This window comes from Mangifera indica, chromosome 2, assembly GCF_011075055.1.
Source record: "Mangifera indica cultivar Alphonso chromosome 2, CATAS_Mindica_2.1, whole genome shotgun sequence".
In the NCBI taxonomy this organism is placed as follows: domain Eukaryota; kingdom Viridiplantae; phylum Streptophyta; class Magnoliopsida; order Sapindales; family Anacardiaceae; genus Mangifera; species Mangifera indica.
Window position 1 is genome coordinate 12,334,698 of NC_058138.1, and position 26,565 is coordinate 12,361,262.

The 26,565-nt window shown below is 30.1% G+C and overlaps 3 protein-coding genes across 3 annotated transcripts; all 3 read left to right on the forward strand.

The window, feature by feature from the left end:
• The first annotated feature begins 306 nt into the window (after positions 1–306).
• LOC123208547 lies at positions 307–972 on the forward strand. The gene has a single exon (XM_044626078.1). It carries the CDS (start codon positions 307–309, stop codon positions 970–972), a length of 666 nt encoding a protein of 221 aa, XP_044482013.1.
• A 3,307-nt stretch (positions 973–4,279) lies between these two features.
• On the forward strand, positions 4,280–4,927 carry LOC123208548. Its single transcript, XM_044626079.1, has one exon. It carries the CDS (start codon positions 4,280–4,282, stop codon positions 4,925–4,927), a length of 648 nt encoding a protein of 215 aa, XP_044482014.1.
• Positions 4,928–19,456: 14,529 nt separating this feature from the next.
• LOC123196913 (NDR1/HIN1-like protein 10) lies at positions 19,457–20,517 on the forward strand. Its single transcript, XM_044611063.1, has one exon. It carries the CDS (start codon positions 19,566–19,568, stop codon positions 20,298–20,300), a length of 735 nt encoding a protein of 244 aa, XP_044466998.1. The 5' UTR covers positions 19,457–19,565; the 3' UTR covers positions 20,301–20,517.
• Positions 20,518–26,565: the final 6,048 nt, after the last annotated feature.

A 26,565-nucleotide genomic window follows, 5' to 3' on the forward strand; every position in this document is an offset into this window, starting at 1 on the left:
CTTTTGACCTTTTTTGAATCTGCATGAGCATGAGCCGCACTTGCCACGGGAACGTGGCACCTTGTACTTACAAACAAAGCCTAAAAAGCAAAAGCCTATGGGAGTCTGCTCTATACATCTTCTTTATTGCTTCTCAGAAATTGCTTTTAGACTTAGTCAATGCCTACCATTTATTCTATATGATATGACAGACATTCCTACTTGCATCTCTCTACGCGGCTTCCAATCTCTATTTATAATCTCTTAACAGAAATCTTGTGTTGTATCTCTGACATCCTAGAAAATAACCAACAGAAGCATTCTCTTATGTCTTCAGCTACGCATTCCTCCTTTAACGGAGCCTCGCCGCCTGATCACAGCCGGAGTTCTCTCTGCGTTCGGCGATTGATGATTCTACTGGTTTTGTTCTTCGTATTGATTATCCTTGTTATCTCCATTGCATGGTCGATTCTGCATCCCATTAATCCAGTTTTCACTCTCAACTCACTCACCATATCAAATTTCACTCTCGTAAACTCTCGAGTAAACGCCGATTATGATTTCGATCTCTCTGTACACAACCCCAACGAGAAGCTGACCTTGATCATCGATGGTTTCCAGGTTATCGTCAAATATCATTATAAAAAAATTCTGTCAGAAAGTTGGGAAAAGCGGGTGAAGTTAGAGAAAACTAGTAATCAAAGTTTAAAAATGCACTTACGTCCCAAAGACTCGTCGGTTAACCGGGTGAACAAACACTCGTTCAAACTTTTGAGCACAGATTTTAGCAAAAGATCGTTGAATTTGACAGTAGAAGTATATATTAGAACAAGTTTCGTATCTGAGATTTGGCCAACAAAGGAAACATGCATGAAGGTTTCATGCAACAACTTAAATGTTCAATTTGGTGCCGCAGAAGTCTCGGTCAATGGAACAGGGAAGCTCAGTGGCGGAGGAGGGCAATGTAAAGTTGATTTTTCAAAGACTGACTAATTTTGGTCATATTGACGTACATAATCAATTTCAGTTGTTTGGCTACAGTACAGGGTCATGTTGCCTGTCATGTGAGTCGTCAGATCACCTGAATCTGCAAGTCCATTTCACGGCTCAAATGACAGGCAATATTTCTGTTGTATTCTAAATTTCCCCTTTCTTTTTTCCGGGAGTTCGCCTGTTGCCTTTTTTTGGCTTATTTAGGGTGTTATGATATATTTAAATAGACACTATAATTTTTTTTTTTTCCAGTAAATTATATGTTAAAATCCAAGGGTTCACCTCAAAACCACTTTTTCATTTATAGATGATTTAAATAATATTTTTTAATTCAAAATAAAAAAATTATAAAGAAAAAGAAAATTTTGGTACGGTATCAAAAATTGAAATTACTGTTTACCTCAGCTATTTATTTTAAAATAATCATATAACCTCAAATTAACACAAAGATCTAACAATATAAAAATCCACTTCTTTCTTTGTTCCCATTTTAGGTTATTATCAATTTCACCGTCTTTCTCCATTTCGCTATTCCATTTCTTGTAACCTTTTTCATCTTCTTCCTTAATTCGACAATTTTTGGTTGTTATCAACAACAACTCTTATCATGATGGAAGAAAGGGTGGTGAAGACCGACAACAATGAGACCGTAATATTGAAAATATTTGACTTTAATCTATGATAAGTTATTTTTTAATGTTTTTTCAACTAATTGATGATATAATGTTAATTTTTTTAATCAAATTTAATTTTAGGTGAGCGATTGTTTTTTTTAACACAAAAATGGAGGAATTTTCACAGAAATGAGTGTATGAATAGAAGAATTAAAAAAGTTCAATCCTGAAGAGTGCAAGTAAAATGTAATTCTATGACTTGTCCAAAGTGTTTTGTAACCACAAATACTTTTATTAAACAGAAGAAAAATAGCAAAAAGGATTGACCAATTTCTATGTTGAAATAAAACATTCTCATGAACTTACTCAAAAGAAGATTCAACAAAAGGTGTTTTACTCTCGTATTGATAAAGAATAAATAAATACACTCTTTAAATTTATATCATTTTCTGCCATTTCAAATTAAATGCAACCTTTAATTGAATACGTTTATTTACCAACTATAAATAATTGATTTATTTATTATTATTATTTTATTATAACAAAAAACTTATCAGATATATTTGAATTCATGTTCTCTTATATATGATATATTTTCTTTTACTATTTAAATTACCTTCAAGAGGTAGCTAATTTACTTATTATTATGTAGTGAAATTTGAAAGACAAATAGCCATTATACCCATTTTTTACATGCGGATCAAGCACTATTATGATAGAAACTTCACTCCAGACACAATGCGAAAGAGTAGAATTCGGCAAACTCTCATGGTAATGTAACTTATGAAAGTCTAATTTTACTGATCTTATTATTTAAATAAAAGGTTGTACAAAGGTATAAAACATATATAATATAACTATAAATGCAAGCTTTTAAACATTAAATTGAATCACGTTAAAAAAAATTATTGTCCTCATAGTCTCTTACACAAAAGTCACATTAACAACTTAGCTAATTATTATATCTTGCATAAGATAATATCATTGGTTTAGGTATTTTTTATTGGTAGAAATTTTCAAATAAGGAAAAAGAGATTTAATTATCAAACATCAAGATAATTTGAGTGACAAAAAGAAAGATTTTAAATAATATAAAAGAATAAAAGATTAAATTAAACTTTAACTTATCTAATGTAGTTATATCAATCCAAAAAAGACAGATTCGCTAAGTAAGATTTAAAAAAAAATTTAAATAAATACATCAATGACACAATTTTTGTGGTATTGAAATATAAATAATATTAATATGTTGTCTATATAATATAGGGGTTAATGTATATTGAAAAAGTGGGATAGATTTTTGGGAGAACATTTAAAATGGGGTAATTATTTTCTCAATTAGTCAAATGTAGACATGTTAATTGAGTCAGACCAAGTGGAGGCTCGAGCCAAAATATGAAATTTAAGTTCAGCCCAAAAAGGCCCGACCTGACACTACAACATGTTGGGCTTGGCCTATGGGCTTTTTAGGTCAGGTATGGGTTTTAATATTAAGTCCATGGCTGACCCGACCAGACTCAACATTATTTAAAAAAAAATTAAAATATATATATTTGCTTTTGCTTGTGGCAAAAGCTAGAACAACTTCTGCCACAAAGGCAAAAGCCTTCAACGGCTATTGCCTATGACTAGTAGTTGATGTTTAATTTTTTTAATTAATTAATTAATTTGTTTTTCTTTATATAAACTAATCCAACTCTTCTTTATTTTCAATTTTATTTACAAATCTCTCAATGTCTCAATCTCGATTATTTCATTATACTTTTAATCTCATTTTCTCTCATTAACTCTCTTTTAGAAACTATTTGAATTCAAAAATAATAATTATTTGTGTTTATAACTTCATTTTTATTTCAGTTTTATCATAACAAAATATTACAAATGGATCAAATATCAAATAAATTCAATCCATTTGAATATTATTATGCTAGCGTTGATGATATTATTAATGATGCACAAGGTGGAATAGATAGAGCACTAACAGATGAAAGTGGTGCAAATACAGGTTCATATTATTTGACAAAGAGATAAAGAAAACAAAAGTCAATGGTGTGGGAGCACTTCAATCGAATAGAGAAAACGATAAAAAAAAAAATTAATTCACCGAGTAGTATGTAAACATTATGACTCTTATTTGACATATGTAAATACGAGTAACATGAGACATCTTCACTGACACGTTACTGATTACTGTAAAAAATTTTCACATGGGCTTAGAGACAAGAACAAACTGCATTCACTTGATTACAGTTCATTGGTCTAGAGTCCAGTTTAGTAAGAGGTCCGATCAGTTCCAGACACATGGAAAAAATGTCAATTTTTACGTACAATCAAAAGAAGATGTTTCATATTACAAGTTGAAAATTTTGTCATCTTTTTGCCTTTTTTGAATCTGCATGAGCATGAGCCGCACTTACCACGGAAACGTGGCACCTTGTACTTACAAACAAAGCCCAGAAGGCAAAAGCCTATGGGAGTATGCTCTATACATCTTCTTTATTGCTTCTCAGAAATTGCTTTTAGACTTAGTCAATGCCTTCCATTTATTCTATATGATATGACAGACATTCCCACGTGCATCTCTCTACAGAATGGAAACTAGGCGGCTTCCAATCTCTATTTAAAATCTCTTAAAAGAAATCTTGTGTTGTATCTCTGACATCCTAGAAAATAACCAACCGAAGCATTCTCTTATGTCTTCACCTACGCATTCCTCCTTTAACGGAGCTTCGCCGCCTGATCACAGCCGGAGTTCTCTCTGCGTTCGGCGATTGATGATTCTACTGGTTTTGTTCTTCGTTTTGATTATCCTTGTTATCTCCATTGGATGGTCGATTCTGCATCCCATTAATCCAGTTTTCACTCTCAACTCACTCACCATATCAAATTTCACTCTCTCAAACTCTCGAGTAAACGCCGATTATGATTTCGATCTCTCTGTATACAACCCCAACGAGAAGCTGACCTTGATCATCGATCGTTTCCATGTTATCGTCAAATATCATCATAAAAAAATTCTGTCAGAAAGTTGGGAAAAGCTGGTGAAGTTAGAGAAAACTAGTAATCAAAGTTTAAAAACGCACTTACGTCCCAAAGATTCGTCGCGTAACCAGGTGAACAAACACTTGTTCAAACTTTTGAGCAGAGATTTTAGCGAAAGATTGTTGAATTTGACAGTAGAAGTATATATTAGAACAAGTTTCGTATCTGAGATTTGGCCAACAAAGGAAACACGCATGAAGGTTTCATGCAACAACTTAAACGTTGAATTTGGTGCCGCAGAAGACTCGGTCACTGGAACAGGGAAGCTCAGTGGTGGAGGAGAGCAATGTAAAGTTTGATTAATTTTGGTCAAACTGAGGTACATTATCAATTTCAGTTGATTTGGCTACAATACAGGGTCATGTTGCCTGTCATGTGAGTCGTCAGATCGCCTCAATCTGGAAGTCCACTTGACGGCTCACATGACGGGCAATATTTCTGTTGTATTCTAAATTTCCCTTTTCTTTTTCGGGAGTTCGCCTGTTGCTTTTTTTGTTTTTTTCTTATTTACGGTGTTATGATATATTTAAATAAACATTATAATTGTTTTTAGTAAATTATATGTTAAAATCCAAGGGTTGACCTCAAAACCCCCTTTTCATTCATAGATGATTTAAATAATATTTTATTCATTGAAAATAAAAAAATTATAATGAAAAAGAAAATTTTGGTATGGTATCAAAAATTGAAATTACTGTTTACCTCGGCTATTTATTTTAAAATAATCATATAACCTCAAATTAACACAAATCTGAAAAAAAAAATGAAAACCTTTAGAGATCTGATAACTTATTTCTTTATCCCATTTTAGGTTATTATCAATTTCACCGTCTTTCTCCATTTCACTATTCCATTTCCCATCACCCTTTTCATCTTCTTCCTCAAATCTACAATTTCTTATTGTTATCAATGACAACTCTTATCATGATAGAAGAGAAGGTGGTGAGGACCGATAATAATGAGATCGTGATATTGAAAATATTTGACTTTAATCTATGATAAGTTATTTTTTAATGTTTTTTCAACTAATTGATGAGATAATGTTAATTATTTTAATCAAATTTAATTTTAGGTGAGCGATTGTTATTTTTTAACACAAAAATGGAGGAATTTTCACAGAAATGAGTGTATGAATAGTAAGAATTGAAAAAGTCCAATCCTGTAGAGTCCAAGTCAAATGTAATACTATGACTTGTCCAAAATGTTTTGTAACCACAAATACTTTTATTAAACAGAAGAAAAATGATAAAAGGGATTGACCAATTTCTATGTTGAAATAAAACATTTCCCATGAACGTGAACTTATTCAAAAGAAGATTCAACAAAAGGGTGTTTTATTTTCATATTGATAAAGAATAAATAAACACACTCTTCAAATTTATATCATCTTTTGCCCTCTCAAATTAAATACAATCTTTAATGAGATACATTATTTACCAATTATAAATAACTGATTTATTTATTATTATTATTTTATTATAACGAAAAATCTATTAAAGGATATTTAAATTTATGTTTTTTAAAATATGAAACCTCCTTTTTTACTATTCAAGTTACCCTCAAGAGGTAGCTGATTTACTTATTATTATGTAGCAAAATTTGAAAGACAACTAGCTATCATACCCATTTTTCATATGCAGATCAACCACTATTATGATAAAAACCTCAATCCAAACACAATGCGGAAGAGTAGAATTTGGCAAACTCTCATGGTAATATAACCACTATTGAGCCATGTTAAAAAAAATTATTGTTCTCATAATCTCTTACACAAAAGTCACGTCACCAACTAAGCTCATTGTTATATCTTGCATAAGATAATATCGTTGATTTAGGTATTTTTTATCCATAGAAATTTTCAAATAAAAAAAAAAGGATTTAATTATCAAACATCAAAATAATTTGAATGATAAAAAGAGAAATTTTAAATAATATAAAAGAAGAAGAGATTAATTTAAACTTTAACTTATTTAATATAGTTGTATCCATCCAGAAAAGATGGATTTGCTAAGTAAGATTTTAAAAAAAGTTTATAAATAAGTATGTCATGACACAATTTTGTGGTTTTGAAATATAAAAAATATTAATATGTTGTCTATATAATATATGGGTTAATGCATATTGAAAAAAGTGGGATAGATTTTGGGAAGAATATTTAAATGGGGTAAGTATTTTCTCAATTAGTCAAACGTAGACACATCAATTGGATCCGGCCAAATAGAGGCTTGACTCAAAACACGAAATTTAAACCCAATTTGAAAAGGCCTAATCCAACACTATAGCTTGTCAAGTTTGACCGATGAGCCTTTTTGACCAGACTATGAATTTTAATATTAAACTCATGGGCTGGTCCTACTCAACCCAACACTGTTTAAAAAACAAAAATTAAAAACTATATATATATTTGCTTTTGTTTATGGCAAAAGCCCTCAATGGCTATTGCCTCTGGCTAGTAGCCGTTGTTTAATTTTTTAATTAATTAATTTTTCTCTATATAAACCAATTCAATTTATCTTCATTTTCAATTTTATTTACAAATCTCTCAATATCTCAATCTCAATTCTTTTATTATATTTTTAATATCATTTTCTCTAATCAACTCTTTTTGGGAAACTATCTAAATTCATAAATAATAATTATTTATGTTTATAATTTCATTTTCATTTTAATTTTATCATTACAAAATATTACAAATGAATCCAATGTCAAATGAATTCAATCAATTTGAATATTATCATGTTAACGTTGATGATATTATTGATGATATGCAAGGTAGAATAGGAAGAACACTAACAGGTGAAAGTAGTACAGGTACAGGTACATGTTCGCATTATTCGACAAAGAGAAAAAAAAACAAATGTCAATGATATGAGAGAACTTCAATCGAATAGAGGAAATGATAGAAAGAAAATTAATTCGCCGAGCAATATATAAACATTGTGGCTCTTGTTTGACATGAGCAAGTACGAGTGGCACATGATATCTTCTCTGACACGTTACTGATTACTATAAAAAAATTTCATATAGGCTCAGAGGACAAAAACAAATTGCATTCACCCGATTGTGGTTTGTTGGTCCTGACGCCAATTCAGCAGAAGGTTCGATCAGTTCTAGACACATGGGAGAAATATCAATTTTCACGTACATCACATGAAGATGCGGGACTACATGATCAGGTATGTAGTTGCTTCTTATCAATCTTTTAGTTATACAGATGATGAAATTTTAGAATGGATGATGTATATTAAACCCACATTTAGAAGAATTTATAGGTTAACTCTTAGGTTAAACATCCTGAAAAATTATGAATTAATAAAATTAAAAATTACTGAATAATTAAGTAATTTTAATAGTGTTATTTCAATAACTTCTAATTTATGGACTGTTACAAATCAGAATATAGAGTATCTTTATGCAACTGCACATTATATTAATTTTAATTAACAATTATGCAAAAAAATTATTACATTTAGAAATTTAGAATATCCACATTATATTTTTATAATTTATCGTGCATTAACAAATATTTTTTAGGAATACAAAATTAATAATTCTATTTTTTTAATTATTTTTTATAATACCAAAAATAATGATAAAAATAATGATAAAGTTATTGAATATATGTATAATTATTTATTTCCTCTATTTAATAGAAAATTATTTCATATTAAGTAAGCATGTCATGTTATTAATTTAGTAGTTCAAGAAAGCTTAAGCTTGACTAAAAAACATATATAAGTAATTAGACATGTCATTGCATACATTTTATCATCTTTATCACGAGTACAAACATAACATCAATTATATAAATCAATAGGGTTGAGAAAAAAAAATTAAAAATAGATACTAAAACTAAGTGAAATTCAATATACCTCATGTTAAAAACATGCAAATGGTATAAAGTTCTTATAACATAATACTTCAATACCTAATTAAAAGATTCAGTGAATCCTTTTTTTTTTGACATATCAAGATTAAAAAATAGTTATAGCTCTAATGACCATGTTAGAGCTATTGAAGACAACCACGAACCATTGCTCGGTGTGTATTATCTAACAACTTGTTTAATAATATATAGTATAGTTAAAATAAGTGATATTTTTAAAAGATTAAAATAGTTATAGCTCTAATGACCATATTAAAGCTATTGAAGACAACCACAAACCACTGTTTGGTGTGTTTTATCTAACAACTTGTTTAATAATATATAGTATGGTTGAAATAAGTTATATTTTTAAAGAACATAAATCTTATGACTCTCATCATACTTTTCAAAATATATCTAGGCAATTAGAACAAAAATTTAAAAAATACTGGAGTAAAATTCCTTTATTTTAATTTGCAGCTACTATTTTAAATCCTATGGTAAAAACTAATGGACTATAAAATTTATTTGATGTTATTAATGAAAATTTGTCAATTAATAATAATGTTAATCCTGTTGAATATATTTAAGATTTTTTATTTGATATATATGATATTTATAAATAAAAATATAAAAGGATTGGAAAAAGTTTTGTATCAAAGGTAAGTTTCAATAGTTCAGGCAAAAAAAAGTCATACATATAGTCTCTTTTGCATAACGGTAAACAGTCTGTTAATCAAAGTACAAATTATAGTCAAATTTATAATTGTATCAAAAAATTGTTCAAAGATATAATGTTGAAAAACTAGATGTTTTGACATGATGGAAAGACAAGACAAAAGCTTTTTCTGTGTTTACTACCATGATCCAAAATCTACTAACACCTTTGATGTTAACTGTAGCATTGGAATATACTTTTAGTGCAGGTGGATGCGTGTTGGATGATAGAGGATCCAATTTACATCCAAACATGGTTGATGCGATAATATGTATGAAAGATTGCGTCAAAACTGATTTCAAAATACAGAATCAGGTGGCAAAAGATATTTTTGAAGAATTCAGAGATTTAAATGTTGAAAACAAGTAGATAAATAGTATAGTATATATATTTTATTTATGTTTGTAATTATACAGTATATAAATTAATTTATTTGTACTATGTTATAAACTTATAATATTTTTCATTATATAACCACGGTATTCCTCCGTTACAATTGGAGGATTATAAATAAAATATTTGGGGTACTATTATCGATTTTAATAATTAAAAAATAATTTGTGTTTAAAAATTTTAATTAAAATTAAAAAAAATTGTTTAAATGGGTTGACCCGATTAAGGCCCGACCTGGCCTGGCCTTAAAAAATCCATGGGTCAGTCTGATCTGAAGACCCATTATTGTATGGGTCTAGGACCTAACCTATGAGCTTGATGGGCTAAGTCGGAGCTGGCTTGACCCATTGAAATGTCTGGTCAAATGCCTCAAGTTCTAATAATAAGCAGTCAACATTCAACAATTCTAAAGAGAAAATAATTCTTCACTTATGTGTTTGATTGACTTTAAAACCAAAACCATAATGGGTGAAAAACATAAACATCCATTGGATTATGAGTAGACTTGGCCATAGTTCATGAACTGATAATTCTAATTTAAAATTGTCGGTTCACGATTCAAAAAAATAGAAACTCTAAATCAAAATTGTTATAAGTCAGTTCGTAGCTGGTTTGGAACTGGCATTGAACTGTCGGTTTCGATTCGTGGCCTTGATTTAATTTTTAATTAATAATTATAATAATTAAAAATAAAAAAATTAAGAAAAAGGCTTGAATTTAATTTTTCAATTAAACTTCCTACATATCCTTTTTGGATTTAGAAGAATTATACGTAGTTCTCTTACTTTTGCATACTCGATACTTGGTGGTACCCTTTTACTTTATCATTAACCTCTGCTTTCTTGATTACTAGTTCTTATCATTGAACTATCCATAGTTAAATCAAGGGGTTTTTCATTGAAGTCCACTTTTGTATCTTATTGGTGTAATTAAGCTCTTATCCAATCATCCACGCATACTTGAGCTTCATTAGATTTGTGAGCCAAACTTGATTGTCTTTCATCTAATATATTACCTCCTTGACTAAAAGTTTGTTCCACTGTGACAATTGATGCCTTGGAAATGTTGATGTATGTTGACTCTACCATTTTAGAATTGCAAAGTCTTTTTACTTATATTGTTATCACCAAACTAAAAAGTAGTGGTTAGATAAATTTCAAACTTTAAGGTGAAACCTAATGTTTCTTTTGGTCTTTTGTCCTTTTGTATCATAATACAATCATCATAACTAATACATTGGGTGGGTGATAGGCAATATATGGTAAAAAGGAAAAAGAACTACCTTGGTTATCATAAATTAATAAATATTCAACATAAATTTCTTTAATTAAATTTATAATGATAGCTATAGTTAATGGAATATTGACTTCATTCTCATCATCTAATTGCATGCACTCATAATATAATATTAAATAATCTGTAACACCATCTAATTTAAACCTAGGATAAAAAAAAAAGTAACAGGAAAAATTTCTGAAATTTATTTATAGTAATTTAACTATTTTGTTTTCATTTAAAAAAAATAACTTCTTTTAAAATAACATCTTTTTCGACCTCTTATAAAACCCCAATAATATTAAGGGCTTCATTTAAAAATAAATAAGAAGTAAGATAATAAACTTCACTCAAAGTATAAGTTGCAATTTTAAAATTTCTTAAAACATTTAAAATTGTCTTATAAATATCCTTATAACTTGTAGCACATTTTGTGAAACCAATATACACAATAATTTTCTATAATCAAAAAAGTTGTTGAGTAATTCATATATTGAATTCTAATAAGTCGGCACATCTTTAGGAAATATTTTTGGTTTTCTATTATGTATTTTACAAAATTGATCCCATTTTTTCATTATTTGGCGATGTGTCCATAAGAGTGAAATTGTTATTTTTATTGGACAAATAAAATTATTAAAATATCTTAAACCATCTTGTACACATAAATTAACACAATATACACATCTAATATGAAAAAATCTATCACCTAAATTGGGCTTATAAATTTTTGTTAAATCAGTAATTGAGGTCGTATTTGCAGTTGCATCATCAAATTAAATTGAAAAAATTTTAAAAAACTAATATATATTCTTCTAACACCCTAAATGTTATAAATATTATTGACCGTATGTCTGTCATTAAACATTTTAAATACTAATTTTTTTTTTGTAATTAAAATTTATTATCTGTCTATAAATTATACCTATATAAGAGTGAATTTGTCAATACTCACTCTTAATATCACTACATATAGATACATATCCATCTAAATTTGTAAATAATTGAATTTATTCTTTTTTTGTTTTTTATATAAACCTAATAATGATTTTTTTAATGAGTTTCTAGGAATAATTTTATGTTCAAGATTTAATATAGTTTTACAATAATTATTGAAACATAAATTTTTATCAAAACTAAATGCTAAGTGATCTATTGTTATCATTTTTACAAATTCTTCTTTACTTTTATTAGCACTATAAATAAATAGAGATTTACATGGAGACTCATACCCAGTTATTTGTGTTTGACCTTTATTTTACCTAATTTTTTCATATACTTCGACTCCAAGTGCCTTTTGAATATCTTATATCCACTTCTTTGTTGGAATTTATAAATTTGCTTATAATAATTAGAAACAACTTCAAAATTACCATTTTTTTTTTATATTTTCTTGAAATGAATTTTGAAAATATCGGAGGTAAAATTTTTTTGTGATTCTTGTTCTATCTCCACTTATTGTTGTTGTTGTTCTACCTCCACATATTAACTTCTACTTTTTGTATTGAAAAATCTGTCACTCATATTTGATGTATATGAATATTGACCAAATCTCCTATTACGTAAATAATTTTAAGTACTTGTTATTTTTTAATAATAAATAAAATTAATTATATAAAATAAATTATGAAAGATAATGGGAAAAATAATAATAATAAATAAAATTAATTATAGAGATAAATTCTATAATTAATTATGAAATTGTATAATAGAAAGATAATAATAATTAAATTATAGAAACTAAAATTGGAATTGATAAAAATAAAGAGAAAATTTCATTGAATGTGAGAGAATTTAATTGAAAGAGTATTGAGAATTGAGAATTGAGAGAATGAGAAATGAGAATAAATAAATGAGAGAGTTGAAAGATTGAGTGAATATTTATATATAAAATTTTATATAATAAATAAAAAATTTAAAAATTATTAGGCCCAATGGCTATATATTTTGCAAAGGTTGCGAAGAAATGGTCCTTTGCAAATTTATACTTTTTTAATTAAAATTTTTTTTAAAAATTTAATCATTTTCATTTAAAGTTAATAAATTTTTTTAATTAAATTATTGAATTTTTGATTCATGAATTTGTGAACCGACAGTCCGATGATTCAAAAAAAAAAGAAAAATCTAAATTGAACCATCAGAATTTGATTCTAGTATCGATTTCAGTGGAGGTCAGATCTAATTTGATGGTTCTAATTCTAGTTTTACATAGGTTAGTTTTGATCCGATTCACGGGTCAAACTGGCTTGTGGCCAAGACTAATTATGAGTATTAAATGCATATATGTGCTTTATATGTTTATAATATATTTCTAAAATGATTATATAAATTATTAATACTTTTAATTGTTTTAAAAATTGTTACAACAATAATCATAATTGCATATATTTGTTTCTAAATAAACCCAACAAAAAGAAAATCATGAGAGCTAATTTTGTTAAATAAAAAAGATAAAAAATAATGTTGACCAACTATGGTAATTACTTAACTGTTTTCTAAATCTTTCTATTATAATTCTATGTTACTTAATTATTTTTCTACATGGATCAATTATTTTCACCATAATTACATTTATTTTCATTCTGAGTAGTATTGCGTGCATAATTTTTGTGTATAAACAACAACATATCATCATATGATTGAATAATTATAAATTAAAGATGAAACACATTGTAACACATCATTATTTATGCATAATTATATATATAAAAGTAATGTATATAATTTTACTATTTTATCCCTGACTAAATCATTTCAAGTTATTTTTTTATCTTTTCTTAAAATAACAGAGTTTTGAGAAGTTGATATTTAGATATTAAATCCTTGGTTTATTTTGTAAAACAAAATCTAAAAGGGTTTTATTTTAATGTTTACATTAAATTATGTAAGATAATCATATGTACATATAATTATACAACAAATTGATAAAAAAAAAAGTCGTAAAATCTAAGAATGGTGCTACACTATGCATTTTTCTCTTATCCATGTCTTCTAGATTAAAAAAAAAAAAAAACTCTTCAATCTTCTATCAAAACAATCCTCAATTGAAAATTTATATTTTCAAGATTTTTAATTTAATATTGTTTTAATTATATTCTAAGATTTCAATCTCAAGTCTAGTAAATTATGTTGATAGATTTGTTATTGATGGAAGTTTTAATATTTTATTGTTTTGTATTTTGTTTATTTATTTGATAAATCAACCGATTATTTTAGATTTTTTTGGAGATGAATGACATGAGATTTTTGGATTTATTTCCTAATAAATGATATATGTAATAGGTCACAAATCGTATGATATTGTAATATTTGATTGATATTTTTGATAATACGTAGATTCAATTACAAGTTTTATTACTCTAGATTTCTTAGAATGAGATGGAAAGAAATCAATCCTATAAGTATAAGCTGCAAATGAAACTTAATTTTGTTAAGTAATTCTAATATAATCAAAATTGATAAATTTTTTAAATGCGGGTTGATGAGAATAAGCGAATTTGTCTACAAAATAATGATATCATCTAGGGTTCTTATCCCCCAAAGTATAGTGAAATATTATTAAATCTGAAAATTTTGGTCAATTTTTAAAAATTTCTTAGAATGCAAATAAGACTTAATTGTAAGGTTGATACACTACTAATATATCTATTAAAAAAAAAAAGGAGTTAACAATTTTTGAATGGAGGATGATTAATTTAAATTTCTTAATGTTTTAAGGATCAATTTATGTATACCATTTTTAATTAAATAATTGATATTCAAATATTTAAATATTTAGATATACCTTTCTAACTTGATTAGTTAATTAATACGCAATGAAACGTGTGGATCTTTAATATAAATTATTGAATTTTGATTTTGCAATAAAAAAAATTGATTGCTTTATTCTGGTAAGATCTTGCAAGAAATGACTTTTTACATTAGCAACTTTTCTTCATTGGTGAAGGACAAGATTGTTGGATAGCTTTATGGTTGACTTCTTGTTACAATAAACGAGAGTAAACCTTTCTTGCTTGGAAACCTCTTCAAGGATCTTTAGTAATTGAATTGCTTGATAAGCACATATTGTTTTTGCTACAAACTGACTTTTATATGGTTCACAAGGTTACAATTGATTGCTTCCTTGATGATCATAAAACTACTCTTGACCCCATCATAAAAACAAAACATGTGTTTTTTCTATCATCTAAATATTTGATAGGCCAAAAGACTTACTCCCACCTAAGGTTTAGTGCAAATACAAACTTTCACTTATGAGGTTTCAAAAACCTAAATATCTACTTGTCATCCAAATTTTGTTAGTTTTCCAGTTAGAGCTAAGAGTAAAACCGTTATTTTATATTTCATATTAAAAATATATATAATTTTAGCTCATTCTCCCTCAAGGTTTTGAAAACTGAAAATTTCAACTCAATCTAACCTTTGAAAAGTCACTCTCCAGCAACCCCCCTAGCGCCCACATCCCTAGGTTTTTCTTCTCTTTGGCAATGACCATTATCTCCAACATTTTCCTCCCTTTGGTTGCATCCCTCATTGGCAGTCAAAGTCGAGTAAGACAAAGAACACATCTTCATCTTCATTTTTAGTCTCTGTCGACGAAGAGACGAAGACAATGAATTGGGATAAAAAACACGAGTGGATTGGGTTTATCTAATAAGATTGAATCAACCTCATTTAACTTTTTTCTTGACTATGAACACCCATTCATGGACAATGAATGTACGTTCATCGAAAGTTGGATACGGATAAAGTTTTATTTGAATTCGTGTATGAGAATCTAGATAAATCCCATATCATACGAATAAGGATCAAGGATGAACGACCGTTCATCATGTTCTTTATAAATAAAAGTGCATTTCATGATTTTAGAGATCAAGGATGAACGACCGTTCATCATGTTCTTTATAAATAAGAGTGCATTTCATGATTTTAGAAGTCTTTTTGTGCAAACCCTAATCGACGAACGTTTATCCCTTTACATAAACAATCCATTCACAGAGCCCTAGTAGCTTATTGTGTATGGCTTTAGCTTCCTTGTCATCTGTGTTTTGTATGGATACCAAGATGTTACCTCATAGTCATTTAGAGAGCCTTCATATAACGACATAAGAACAAATGAGCCATCTAATGTAGGTATAATATTCTCAAACACCCTGTGTATTGTGTTTGTCATATTCATAAATCTACTTACCTAAGACATGATCCTCAATGAGGTATTTGGGCTTGATTGGATTACATTCCGCTGCCTCACTGAATTCTAACAACCCAAAACTCCCAATAGTGCAGTACCTTCAAGGAATCAAAGAGTACATACTTATGTATAGACAAACTAATAATTTGGAGATAGTTGGTTACTCTGATTAAAATTTTATTGATTATGTTAACAAAAATGGTAGCAAAGTAAATATATCAACATTAAATATTTAACCATAAGAGAACATATTAAAGAGAATAAAGTAGTCATTGAACACGTTAACACTGAATTGATGATTGTCGATCCCTTGAAAAAATGTGTGTCACCAAAAAGTTTTAAAGATCATGTAAAACGAATTGGATTTGGTCTCATATTGTATTTATGATGAGAGTAAGTTCAATTATGTGATTTGATGTATAGACATCTTTGTATAATGAAACTTTTATTTAGTTTTTCAGTTGATTTTTTTTCTCATTTTTATATGCATATTTTTTGTTGAGAATAATAATTATTTTAGACATAGAATAAACATAAAATTAATTATTTAAATTATAAATAAATGAAATACATTGTGAAACATGAAAGATAATACTTATTCTTAAAGGACTTTATGTAATAATTCATATATTTTATTTCATTATTTCAATTTATGGACTCTTGGACTCTGGACTAAATGAGAAAATGGCGGTTTCTCTCCTATGACAACAACTCTTTATACCTGCACATTGTATTTGCTATTACAACTATTAATGAAAAGTTATAGAGATTAAAGTGAGTGGCTCATAACTCCACTCATTCTTTCAACGATTTCTTTTATAGTAGTATGTATAACAGTTGTTTACTTTGGGGGAAATACACATACATTATTGTTGTGAAACTGAATCACTTGGAAGATACATTATTCAAGGATGTTCAATGGTTTTTTCTGCAGCAAATTCTTCAAGCAATGACTGGAGGTTAGTAGGGTTTAAATTCTGCGAATAATTGATTTTTTTTCTACCATGTATTTTCTTGATTTTGCACATAGGTAGAAACATAATTTAAGTCTAACACTCCTTTCTTGTAAAACAACTTATAATTATTAGTATCTTGCAAGTATTGAAGAATTTTCTTTTTTACTCAAAAGATGCACCTCCTTTAGACATTTCATATACTAGCTAATGACACTCACTACATACATTATATCAAATCTTGTTCTAGTCATAGACATGAAGCTTCCTACCAAACATGGTAAAAAGTGCCATATTCCTTTCTTCTATTAGGATCCTTTGAGAGCTTTAGATCGAAGTTAATTGGTGTTTTTCAAGGAATTGCAATTCTTCATTTGATACCAATATAAAATTTCTTGAATATACTTTTTTTGAGAAATAAAAGATGACAAAGCTTCTTGTATTACAGCGAATTGTGAAAGCACTTGTCAAGAAAGTAAAAGATGATGGAGTCTCCAACGAAGGATTATTTGAATCCCTATATGTTGAATATATTTAGGTTCAAATTCTTGATCCTACAGTATTATGAGAATCTCAAATATTGTCTTCCTCTGTTGTGATTTTCGTTGTGTTTGGGGTTCCTACAACTACCTTCAATTAATTAAACATTTTGAAATTTAGTACTGCCAATGTATAACCACATGAGCAGGCAAAATTTTTAAAAGCTCATACAATTTAGGCCAAGATATAAGCCAAGTCGACTAGATCTTAGAAGCTAGCTTGGCTCGGTTTAGCTCTGTCTAAGTTCATTTTTTGTGAACTCGAACTGAATTTGAACCATAATAGATAGCTTCGATGAAAAAGCAACACGAAGTTGAATCAGATAAAGTTTGACTCAAAATGGCTCTCGAGCCAATCATCAACTTGGCTCGGTTTTGAGTAGAGCCATGACTCGTGAGAGCCAACTTAGAAGACTTTAAAAAGTCATCATTATAAATATATAATATAAACTCTCTTTTCCAAGCTACAAACATTTTCTCTATCTTCACACACAAAACCTCACCTTCTTCCATTGCCATTTCTTATCTTTATATACACCTACAAATATCTCACCTTCATCTAGCCTCCATTACCATTTCTTATCTTCAAGCGTCACCATTTTGAGACCCAAAACAAGCAAGCAAACATAAATCCATCTTGATCTCTCTCCTTCTTCATACCTTTCTTCGCATTGTCTCTTTAGAATGATAATCATCACGACCGGTGAAATTTCATCTCGACCAACCATGATTTCAATTACATATCTCTATCTTGTTGTTGTCAATTGATACACTACATATTTTCAAGTTTTTATCTTGGGTGGTAAAACCCTAATATGTTTTTTTTGTTAATTAATTTATTAGAGATTCACATTGGAGTTTGTTTGATTGCTCATAAGTTTGGTGGTTGTATTTGACTAGAAGATCTTGGTGGGTTGTTAGGAGATATAGATATTATATGATATTGTTGAATTTTTATTGTGAGTTAATGAATCTGGTTGACATATTCTCTATTTTTTACATGATATTATATTTTTATCTCGTTATGATTCCATTTATATTTTTGGCAATTAAGTTTCCTAATCTATTGGGTCTAAAAATTTTGGGCATTTATTTATGCTTTCTACAAATCAAATTTGGGTTCTAAAGTAACAAAAAACAAGTTTTTGAACTTGAGCCATAAATTGAGTTATGAAACTCAAAATTTTTTTCAAAACAAACTCAAACCATTTCTAAAATTTTTTGAGTCCAACTTAAGTCAACCTATTTTTAAGGTCGATTCGATTTAAATCCACCTTCAACATAATTAAGTGTAAATTCAATGTTTACTAGTCTAAATTTTTTAAATATAATGGATGACTCGATGGGGCTTTGGGGCCTACATTTGAATATGAAATTTTACTACCACCACACTTACAACTCTCCAAACACTGCTTTTTACTAGTTCTCATTGACATTTTCCCCTTATTTATGTTTTTTATTAACATTATTGAATGCCTTATCCAAAAGGGCAATATTATGAGTAATCTGACACTTTAAATACACAAATAAATATATATTTATATGTATTATTATATTATCAGATATTATTTTGTTATTAATTTAAAATTATTTAATCATATAATAACACATATTAAATATATATCTAATTGTATTCTCAAAGTTTATACACATAATTTTATTATATTTAAAAAATTAAAAGACTTATTTCTACTCAAAATATAATAAAATCTCAAATTTTTATCTACCAATTTTTAAAAATTTAAATACTTATTTATAAATAAATTTTTATTAAAAAATAATTATTTATCTAATCAATAAATACAGACCGACCTTGGGTTAAAAAAAAGATATTTTAAAAAAAAGATATTTCCTCCAAATAAAATCCAAAGCAAGGAATCTACTTTACCTGACAGACACATCAAGGAGACGGTTCCATTACGCGTTTACATCTTCGCGTGCCCGACCGAACCCAGGCAAAATTATTTTCCCCATCTTATCTCTAAATCTTTCATTAAAATTCCATGGATAACCCTTCCAGACCCGTCAGCGGCTATCCCGCTCCCAACCAAAATGGTCACCTTCATCCGCCTCCCAACACCGCCTACCCTTACGCGGCTCCGCCGCCGTCCTCTCAGCCCTACGCCTACAACCCTTATTATCAAGCCCAGACTCCTATTTACCGCCGCCCCGCCTTTGTCCGTTCCTTCGTTATCACAATGATCGCCCTTGCTATCATCTTCGGGGTCATTCTTTTCGTCTTTTGGCTCGTCGTTCGGCCACGTGTCCCTGAGTTTTCTCTCACTTCTCTCTCTGTTTCCAACTTCTCTACCAATAACTCTCAACTTACTGCCAACTGGGACGCGCGCCTACAGGCCTATAACCCCAATAAGAAAATGAGCGTCTACTATGACGACGTCGATTCGGCGATTTTCCGCGACTCTGTGCCCTTGTCACAAACACAAATGCCTCCTTTTAACCAGGGCACACGCAATCGGACGGAATTAAATGCCAAGTTCGCGGTAGTTGGTTCCTATATTGGAAATAAAGCGTTGAATGGTATAAATTCGGATAGGAGTGGTGGATCGGTGAAGTTTGATTTCAGGCTGGAGGCTTTGGCGAGGTTCAAATACCGTGGGTGGAGACTGAGGAGAAAATGGGTTAGGGTTTGGTGTGATGACGCGGCGGTCAGTCTTTCGTCTAATAATCAATCGGGAAACTTGGTAGGTGGTTCCAAGAAGTGTAGGGTTGCTATTTAGGTATGTTTGTTTGTCTGGGTAGTAGTTTTTAGCTCGCATTTATCTTGAAATATACCTAGTTTTTTTAAGGATTTAATGTAATTTCAAGATGAATTATATATGTTATTATGTGAATCAATGCTGTTTAGATGTACATGGACTAGGGGTTGGGTGGCTGTATAATCTATGCTCTTATTTATTGCTGCTATTCAATTGAAAATATTTTTGGTTTTCCTTATCTGTTATTTACAAGTTGTTATGGCTCTTTTGCTTGGAGTGGATTTTGTGTTTTACTTTATCAACCTAGTTATTTTAGAAATACTTGTGTGTCAATTGTTAAGTATATGTATTCTTATTCACTGAAAGAATGAGAACTCAAATGAGATGTTTGGTATGAATCCTTAGATGAATATTGAATATATTGTACTAGTCCTGATTCATGGACAATTAATGGGATTTTTATTCATTTTCAATGAATAGGAAGCTTTGCAGTGTTTATATGTGCTTTTGAGAATACTCTCAGCATTTGATCTCAATGATTCAATTCAGCCCTGATATCCATGATTTTATTAGTGGTCATTACCACAAATAACTATAGATGACAAGGGGATGGATGTTTTAAGTAGCCTTTTGGTAGAACCTGGATGTCTAGCTTTTTACTGGGATTGAATGGCCTCAAGACCTTGAGCTTGAAGAGTCCTAGACGCTTAAACAGAAGAGCGTGGTGAGTGCATGACTATGCCTTAATTCTTAAAATGACATAACTGTGATACCATTGAGGTGAGCTATAAGAATATTTTTCTGAACAAACTTGTACTACTCAGTTGGAAAAATATACCAGTTTTTTTTCCTTAGTTGTGAAGATCTTTGTCATAAAAGGTAAGCAATCCAACATGTTTGTTTGAAAATCAGAGTCTTTTGGGCAATTGCACTATGTTTTGGTGTTGCAATATGTTTTCTTTGGATAAGCATCTGATACTTGCTAATGAAAGAGGAGCTACCAAGGTGATGCAGTGCATTGTGGCTCCTTTGGGTAAGCACTAAGTGATAAATGTCAGTGCCATCTTGCATTATGGTACACAATTGTGCTTCATTGCAGCTAGTTTGGATAGGTGATTGGCAGTGTCAGGTGTCAATGTTTTGGATCTTCATTTATTCTTTTGGCTTTGAACCATTTTTAATGTATGTTCGTAGAGCATTCTCTTCTTTGAGGGTGGTAAGTCACTGCTCATTGAGGTATTGGATCCTCCTTCCTGCTGCTAATCAATGGCTGTGATACTTCATATGTTGAAACAAAGTGTTCTATGCGCATTTTTCAAAGAGTTCAATTTTAATGTAATAGATAATTTGATTATCAGCTTTTCATGTTCAATACTCCTTTGACATTCAACTTATCACTTTCCTTTATCAACTCGACCACTAATAATCATGCCATAGTGTTAGCATTTGCTTTGATTTTAAATAACCATGCCTGTGTTTTCTCTCCTCTAACTGCACTTGTCTGCTTGTGGCTGTTTTTTTCCCCTACATTCTTTAGCCCTCTCATCTTTTGCCCCTTACTCCATTCCTTGTTAACTCTAACTAAATCTTCACTAACCTTAAACTCTAGGAAATGGCTTAAATTCCAAGACCACAATTATAGAAACCTTACCAGCTAAACTATTCAGTATCCACAACTCAATTTGGAGTATATTTGGTTCAGTCTTTGTATATTTTTACAAATTTTTCTTGTTTTCTCACTTTTCCATTGGCTTGACTGGCCTGAGTGATTCTTCTTCTCAGATAAAAAGGATCTTTGGTAAAAGTATCTAAGAGTTAGCATTCCAAAAGATTGATTGTTGAAAGCTTGAGTGAAAGATATCTGCATTTCTTAGGTCATAGACTGTTGTTTCTTCATATGATTTTGCATCTTGTTTCCCAATATGCTTTTCAAGTGTACCAGCTAAAATTTAAAATCTTGCTGTGCTTAGGATAATTGAATATTGTCATCTTTATGTCACCAAAAGAAGAATCTGAGCCTCTTTGATTAATATTCTTTTCATATTCGAAGAGTTATGTTTTGGCTTTTTTTTTGCCGTAATTCACATTTCTCAACCTTGCATCTCTAACACTCTCAGAACAAAGTTAAGGTCATATTATAAGACCAGGTTTTGTCTCACTAAGTGTTGTTCTGGCCCAATTCAGAGCCTAGATATATTTTTGAAGTAAAACATATATGAAAGCTCTAGCCTGCCATATTAACCTGTGATCTATTAAACTGTTACCAGCATAAAAGGCTGAATGGGTTTTTAAGGCCAGTGTAAAAGTCCACATGCTTAGATTTTGAGTATTTAACTCATATACTTTCCGATGTTTTACTCAATCAATAAGCAGTGATTCTCTATGAATCTCTCTTGATCTAATGAAAAATGAGAGGGAGATGTGTTTTAAATTTGAATTTTTAATCTTATTGAAATGAGTTAATGCTTTTTTATTATTTTAGGGTATGTTGGATTCAATGTCTCTTGACTGGATCTCTTTTTAACAAATAAACCAATAATCTGGTACTTAAGGCTTCTGCAATCTGTTTTTTAGATATCAATGGATTTTATAGGTGGTTTTATAGTAGTTTTCAAAGAAAAAGAAAAAAAATAAGCATTATAGTTTTTTTTTTTCTCTCTTTTTCAATTGTTTTGTTGGGTCACAGTAACTATTAACCCCTTGTGCGATCTTCTTTGCAGTGCTGCTGGTTTGCCTTTTATTAGATTTTATTTGTTTATAGAAAAAGAGAACTCACTTCTGCATGAAAGCTTACTAATGCTGTTGTTATTGAGTTGTTTGTATTTTTTTCCATACAATTCAAATGGATGTTGTTGTTTGCCAATTGAAAACGATGGTTGTCTGATTTATCATTACTGTTCTTGCGTTAAATATATCTGTCATTTCATGTTTGGATTTCTTGGGAAAGTAGAAGTAGATTTTAAGGGACCAAGAAATAATATAATTTGGGGATGTATTTGAAACGGTATACTGTCTGAGATTTGCTACTGTTGATGGTGCATGTGAACGGTTTCTTAACTGTTTGAACAATTCAATTATATCATATGGAGCAGTAGGTACAAATTTATGTCTTAAAGTAAATTATGTGGACAGTGAGAATGGGTAGATGGATAAATATAGATAAGGGTGGAGAGCTGGTTGCTAGGCTCTTAGAGATTGTAGGACTAGTGTCATGCATGTGTTTAACCTAATGTACTGAAAGAATTCCGAATGATTTCTGAATATAACTTGTTGATGGAGTTTGAATAAAGCATTTTGTACAAATATGAAGGTACAGAATTCCTTTCCTCCAGGTTTGTGTGGTTGAGGAAGGAAAGATCAAATTATAAGAAAATATTATTCATCTCAATATTTTGTTACCTTTTGTGACTTTAAGCATTTTAGGTTGAATTATGTTGGGGTGAGATGAATATAACAGTTGTTCTGAAATTAGAGTTAGACTATGACAGGATCCCTCCAGTCCCACCTACAATTACAAGAAACAAAACACGCACACAAAAACAGAAGCAATGAAGAAGAAAGTCTGATTTATTTATACACTGCACAGGAAATAAATGTGTACAGACCTATGCTACAATCAGACCCTTGTAACTATCCAAAACCCAATTAAGAGAACAATATTTTTGCCATTGGTGACCTCCTTAGCATAAAGCTATCCAAAACATATTTTTCTTCTCCTCCTTGAGCCAAGAATTTTCCAATTTCAGCTATGAACCCCTGATGTAACGATGCTTTGCTCTTTCTTTCATGCCACTTATGGTAAACCTTCAAGACAGAAGCAGATGTGTTCTAACAGACTACTTGTTTTAGGTCATATAATAATTCATCATTTTATGAGTGTTTTGGACTTGAGTGGTGATTAAAGTTTGATAGTAGTTTACCACTGGAGATTTTTGTAATGACATGTGACTGCTGACTTTCATGAGCAACCAGGGAAAACCTTCAAAATCTTGTTCTGGTAGTTGTCTGATAATTTGGCCTTTACATTCACACTTTGTAATTGAATGCTTTGAAGTCATGTCTAGGGTTGACTTTCATACTGCAATTGTCTGTATATTTGCTCAATTATCTTATGGTTATTGGTAATGAATGGCTTATTAAAATTAAGTGTTTCCATCTTTTTTTCTATATAAACAAACAAATCTAATGTCTTATGCAATACCTCTGGTGTTGTTATGTGAGTGTTGCTGTATAGTGTTTGTTTCTTTTGATCCAACCCATGAAGTAGGATGAGATGGGACTAGGAAATCACCCAATTGTTTAATCTCTCAGGTTTTCTTGGTTTTCTCTGGCTTCATATATTCACTTGGGTAGATTTTATCGTGAAACTACTGCTTCTCTACAACATTGTCTAGATTACACTCCTGAGTTATGATTATATGTTTGGTAAATTACGTAGATGAAATCAAGGGTATTGACAGGCCTTTTCTGTTCAGAAAGATCACTGATTTGATATTGAAATGATAGGTCAACGAACATGTTTTCCTTTAAATCCAAGCAAAAATGGAAACTAGCGTGTGTTTTGACCGACTTACAGAATCAAAAATCGTCACGCACAACCACCATACTTAAACGTATATTATTAGCCTGACGGCCCCATGATTAGCTTCTATAACTAGGGTTGGATTCAAATCGAGTTTTTTCGAGTTTGAACTCGAGCTTGACTCGAACAAGCTTGAAATGAGTCAGTCTTAGTCGAGTTCGGTTGAACTTAATCTCGAGCTCAAGTTACTCGTCAGATTTTTCAATTAAAAATTTTAATACAAAATGACGTTGTTTAAATTAATATACATTAATATGAGGTCATTTTAATAATAAAAAATGAGTCGAATTGAATTTGAATTTGGCTTTCATAAGCTCGAACTCGAGCTTAGTTATATGTGAACTGAGCCAAGTTCGAGCTCAAGCGAGTTCAAACTCGACTCAGTTTGAATTCAACCCTATCTATAACAATTGATAATATCCATGTATGTATGTATGCATGGGACCCTTGAATGATGAATGATAACTAATTGGAATGATAACTAATTGAAATGTTAAGAAAATGATAATAAACTTCACTTTATGAGTTGGAGATGGAGCAGCCATTGAGAGCGATGGGAATGTCTTTTGTTGCCATGAAATGGCATATCCATAGCTTCAAATTGACTTCAGTCACATTAACATTATTGATAGTCACTACATCATCTGTTAACCATTTCAACATCTGCATACCTTCTTCAATTTTCATACATCCAATCTATATAAAGAAAACTAGTTTAAGATATCAAATACTAAATCAAACCGGGTAAAAATATTAAGGGGTTGCTTTAAATTCTCCTGTATTATATATTTTTAATCGGTTTGGTTTTGGACTTAAGAATTTCATGGAGTGAAGGAGGATCCCGTCAGCCAATAACTTGAAGCATACGATTCTATTATTATTGCCTCTTTTCGGTACAGGATGTTCCTGGAGAAAGCTCAGCTTTATTCCCACATTTCTCTTTGATTCAAAGTATTTGTCCTAAAGCAACAGTGAAGTCCTTGGGATGTCCATTTCTCAAAATGAAGAGGGGTGCATGTGGAATTCCAAATGGCAGCTTCATGCATTTACTCTTTGCCGACTACATTGTCCCACCAGGTTTGTCTTGTTAATTGAAGTGACCATATTTCACTTTGGCATCTGAGTTAATTGTCTCCCTCTGCTTCACATGCTCTTGAACTTCATTCATCACTCTCTGCTTCACATAATTTCCCTTATTCCCAGGTTTTACCATAGAGAAAATTACTGTTTCACACCTAATGTTGGGGGAAAGTACAAGTTCTCACCCCTATAAATTTTTAAAACACACTCTCACCCAAATTGTAACTCGGTTAAAATAAAAAACTTCTGTTTTTTTCTGTCCTTTCTTCCTTTTTTATTTTTAATCTCCCTCTTTTCTCCTACCCTTTCTCTTCTCCTCCTTGTCTTTTTCCTCTTTTATTTTTCTCCTTTTTTCTTCTTTTTCCTCCTTTTTCTCTTCCTTTATTTTCTTTTCTTCTCCCCATTCATTCTCTCTATCAGGTGTCGCCTTCTGGCTCTCCAATTAATCCATCCAAGCGGTGGCTAGATTTTGGTTGATGCGAAAAAAAATAAAGAAAACAGAATTATCGATAAGCCAAGGGATGAGGAAGTGATGAAGAAGAGAATAGAAAAAGATGAAAAATATTAGGATAAATTTAAAAAAAAAGAAATAGTTCAGACTGATGCCATTATTTAGAAAAGTAA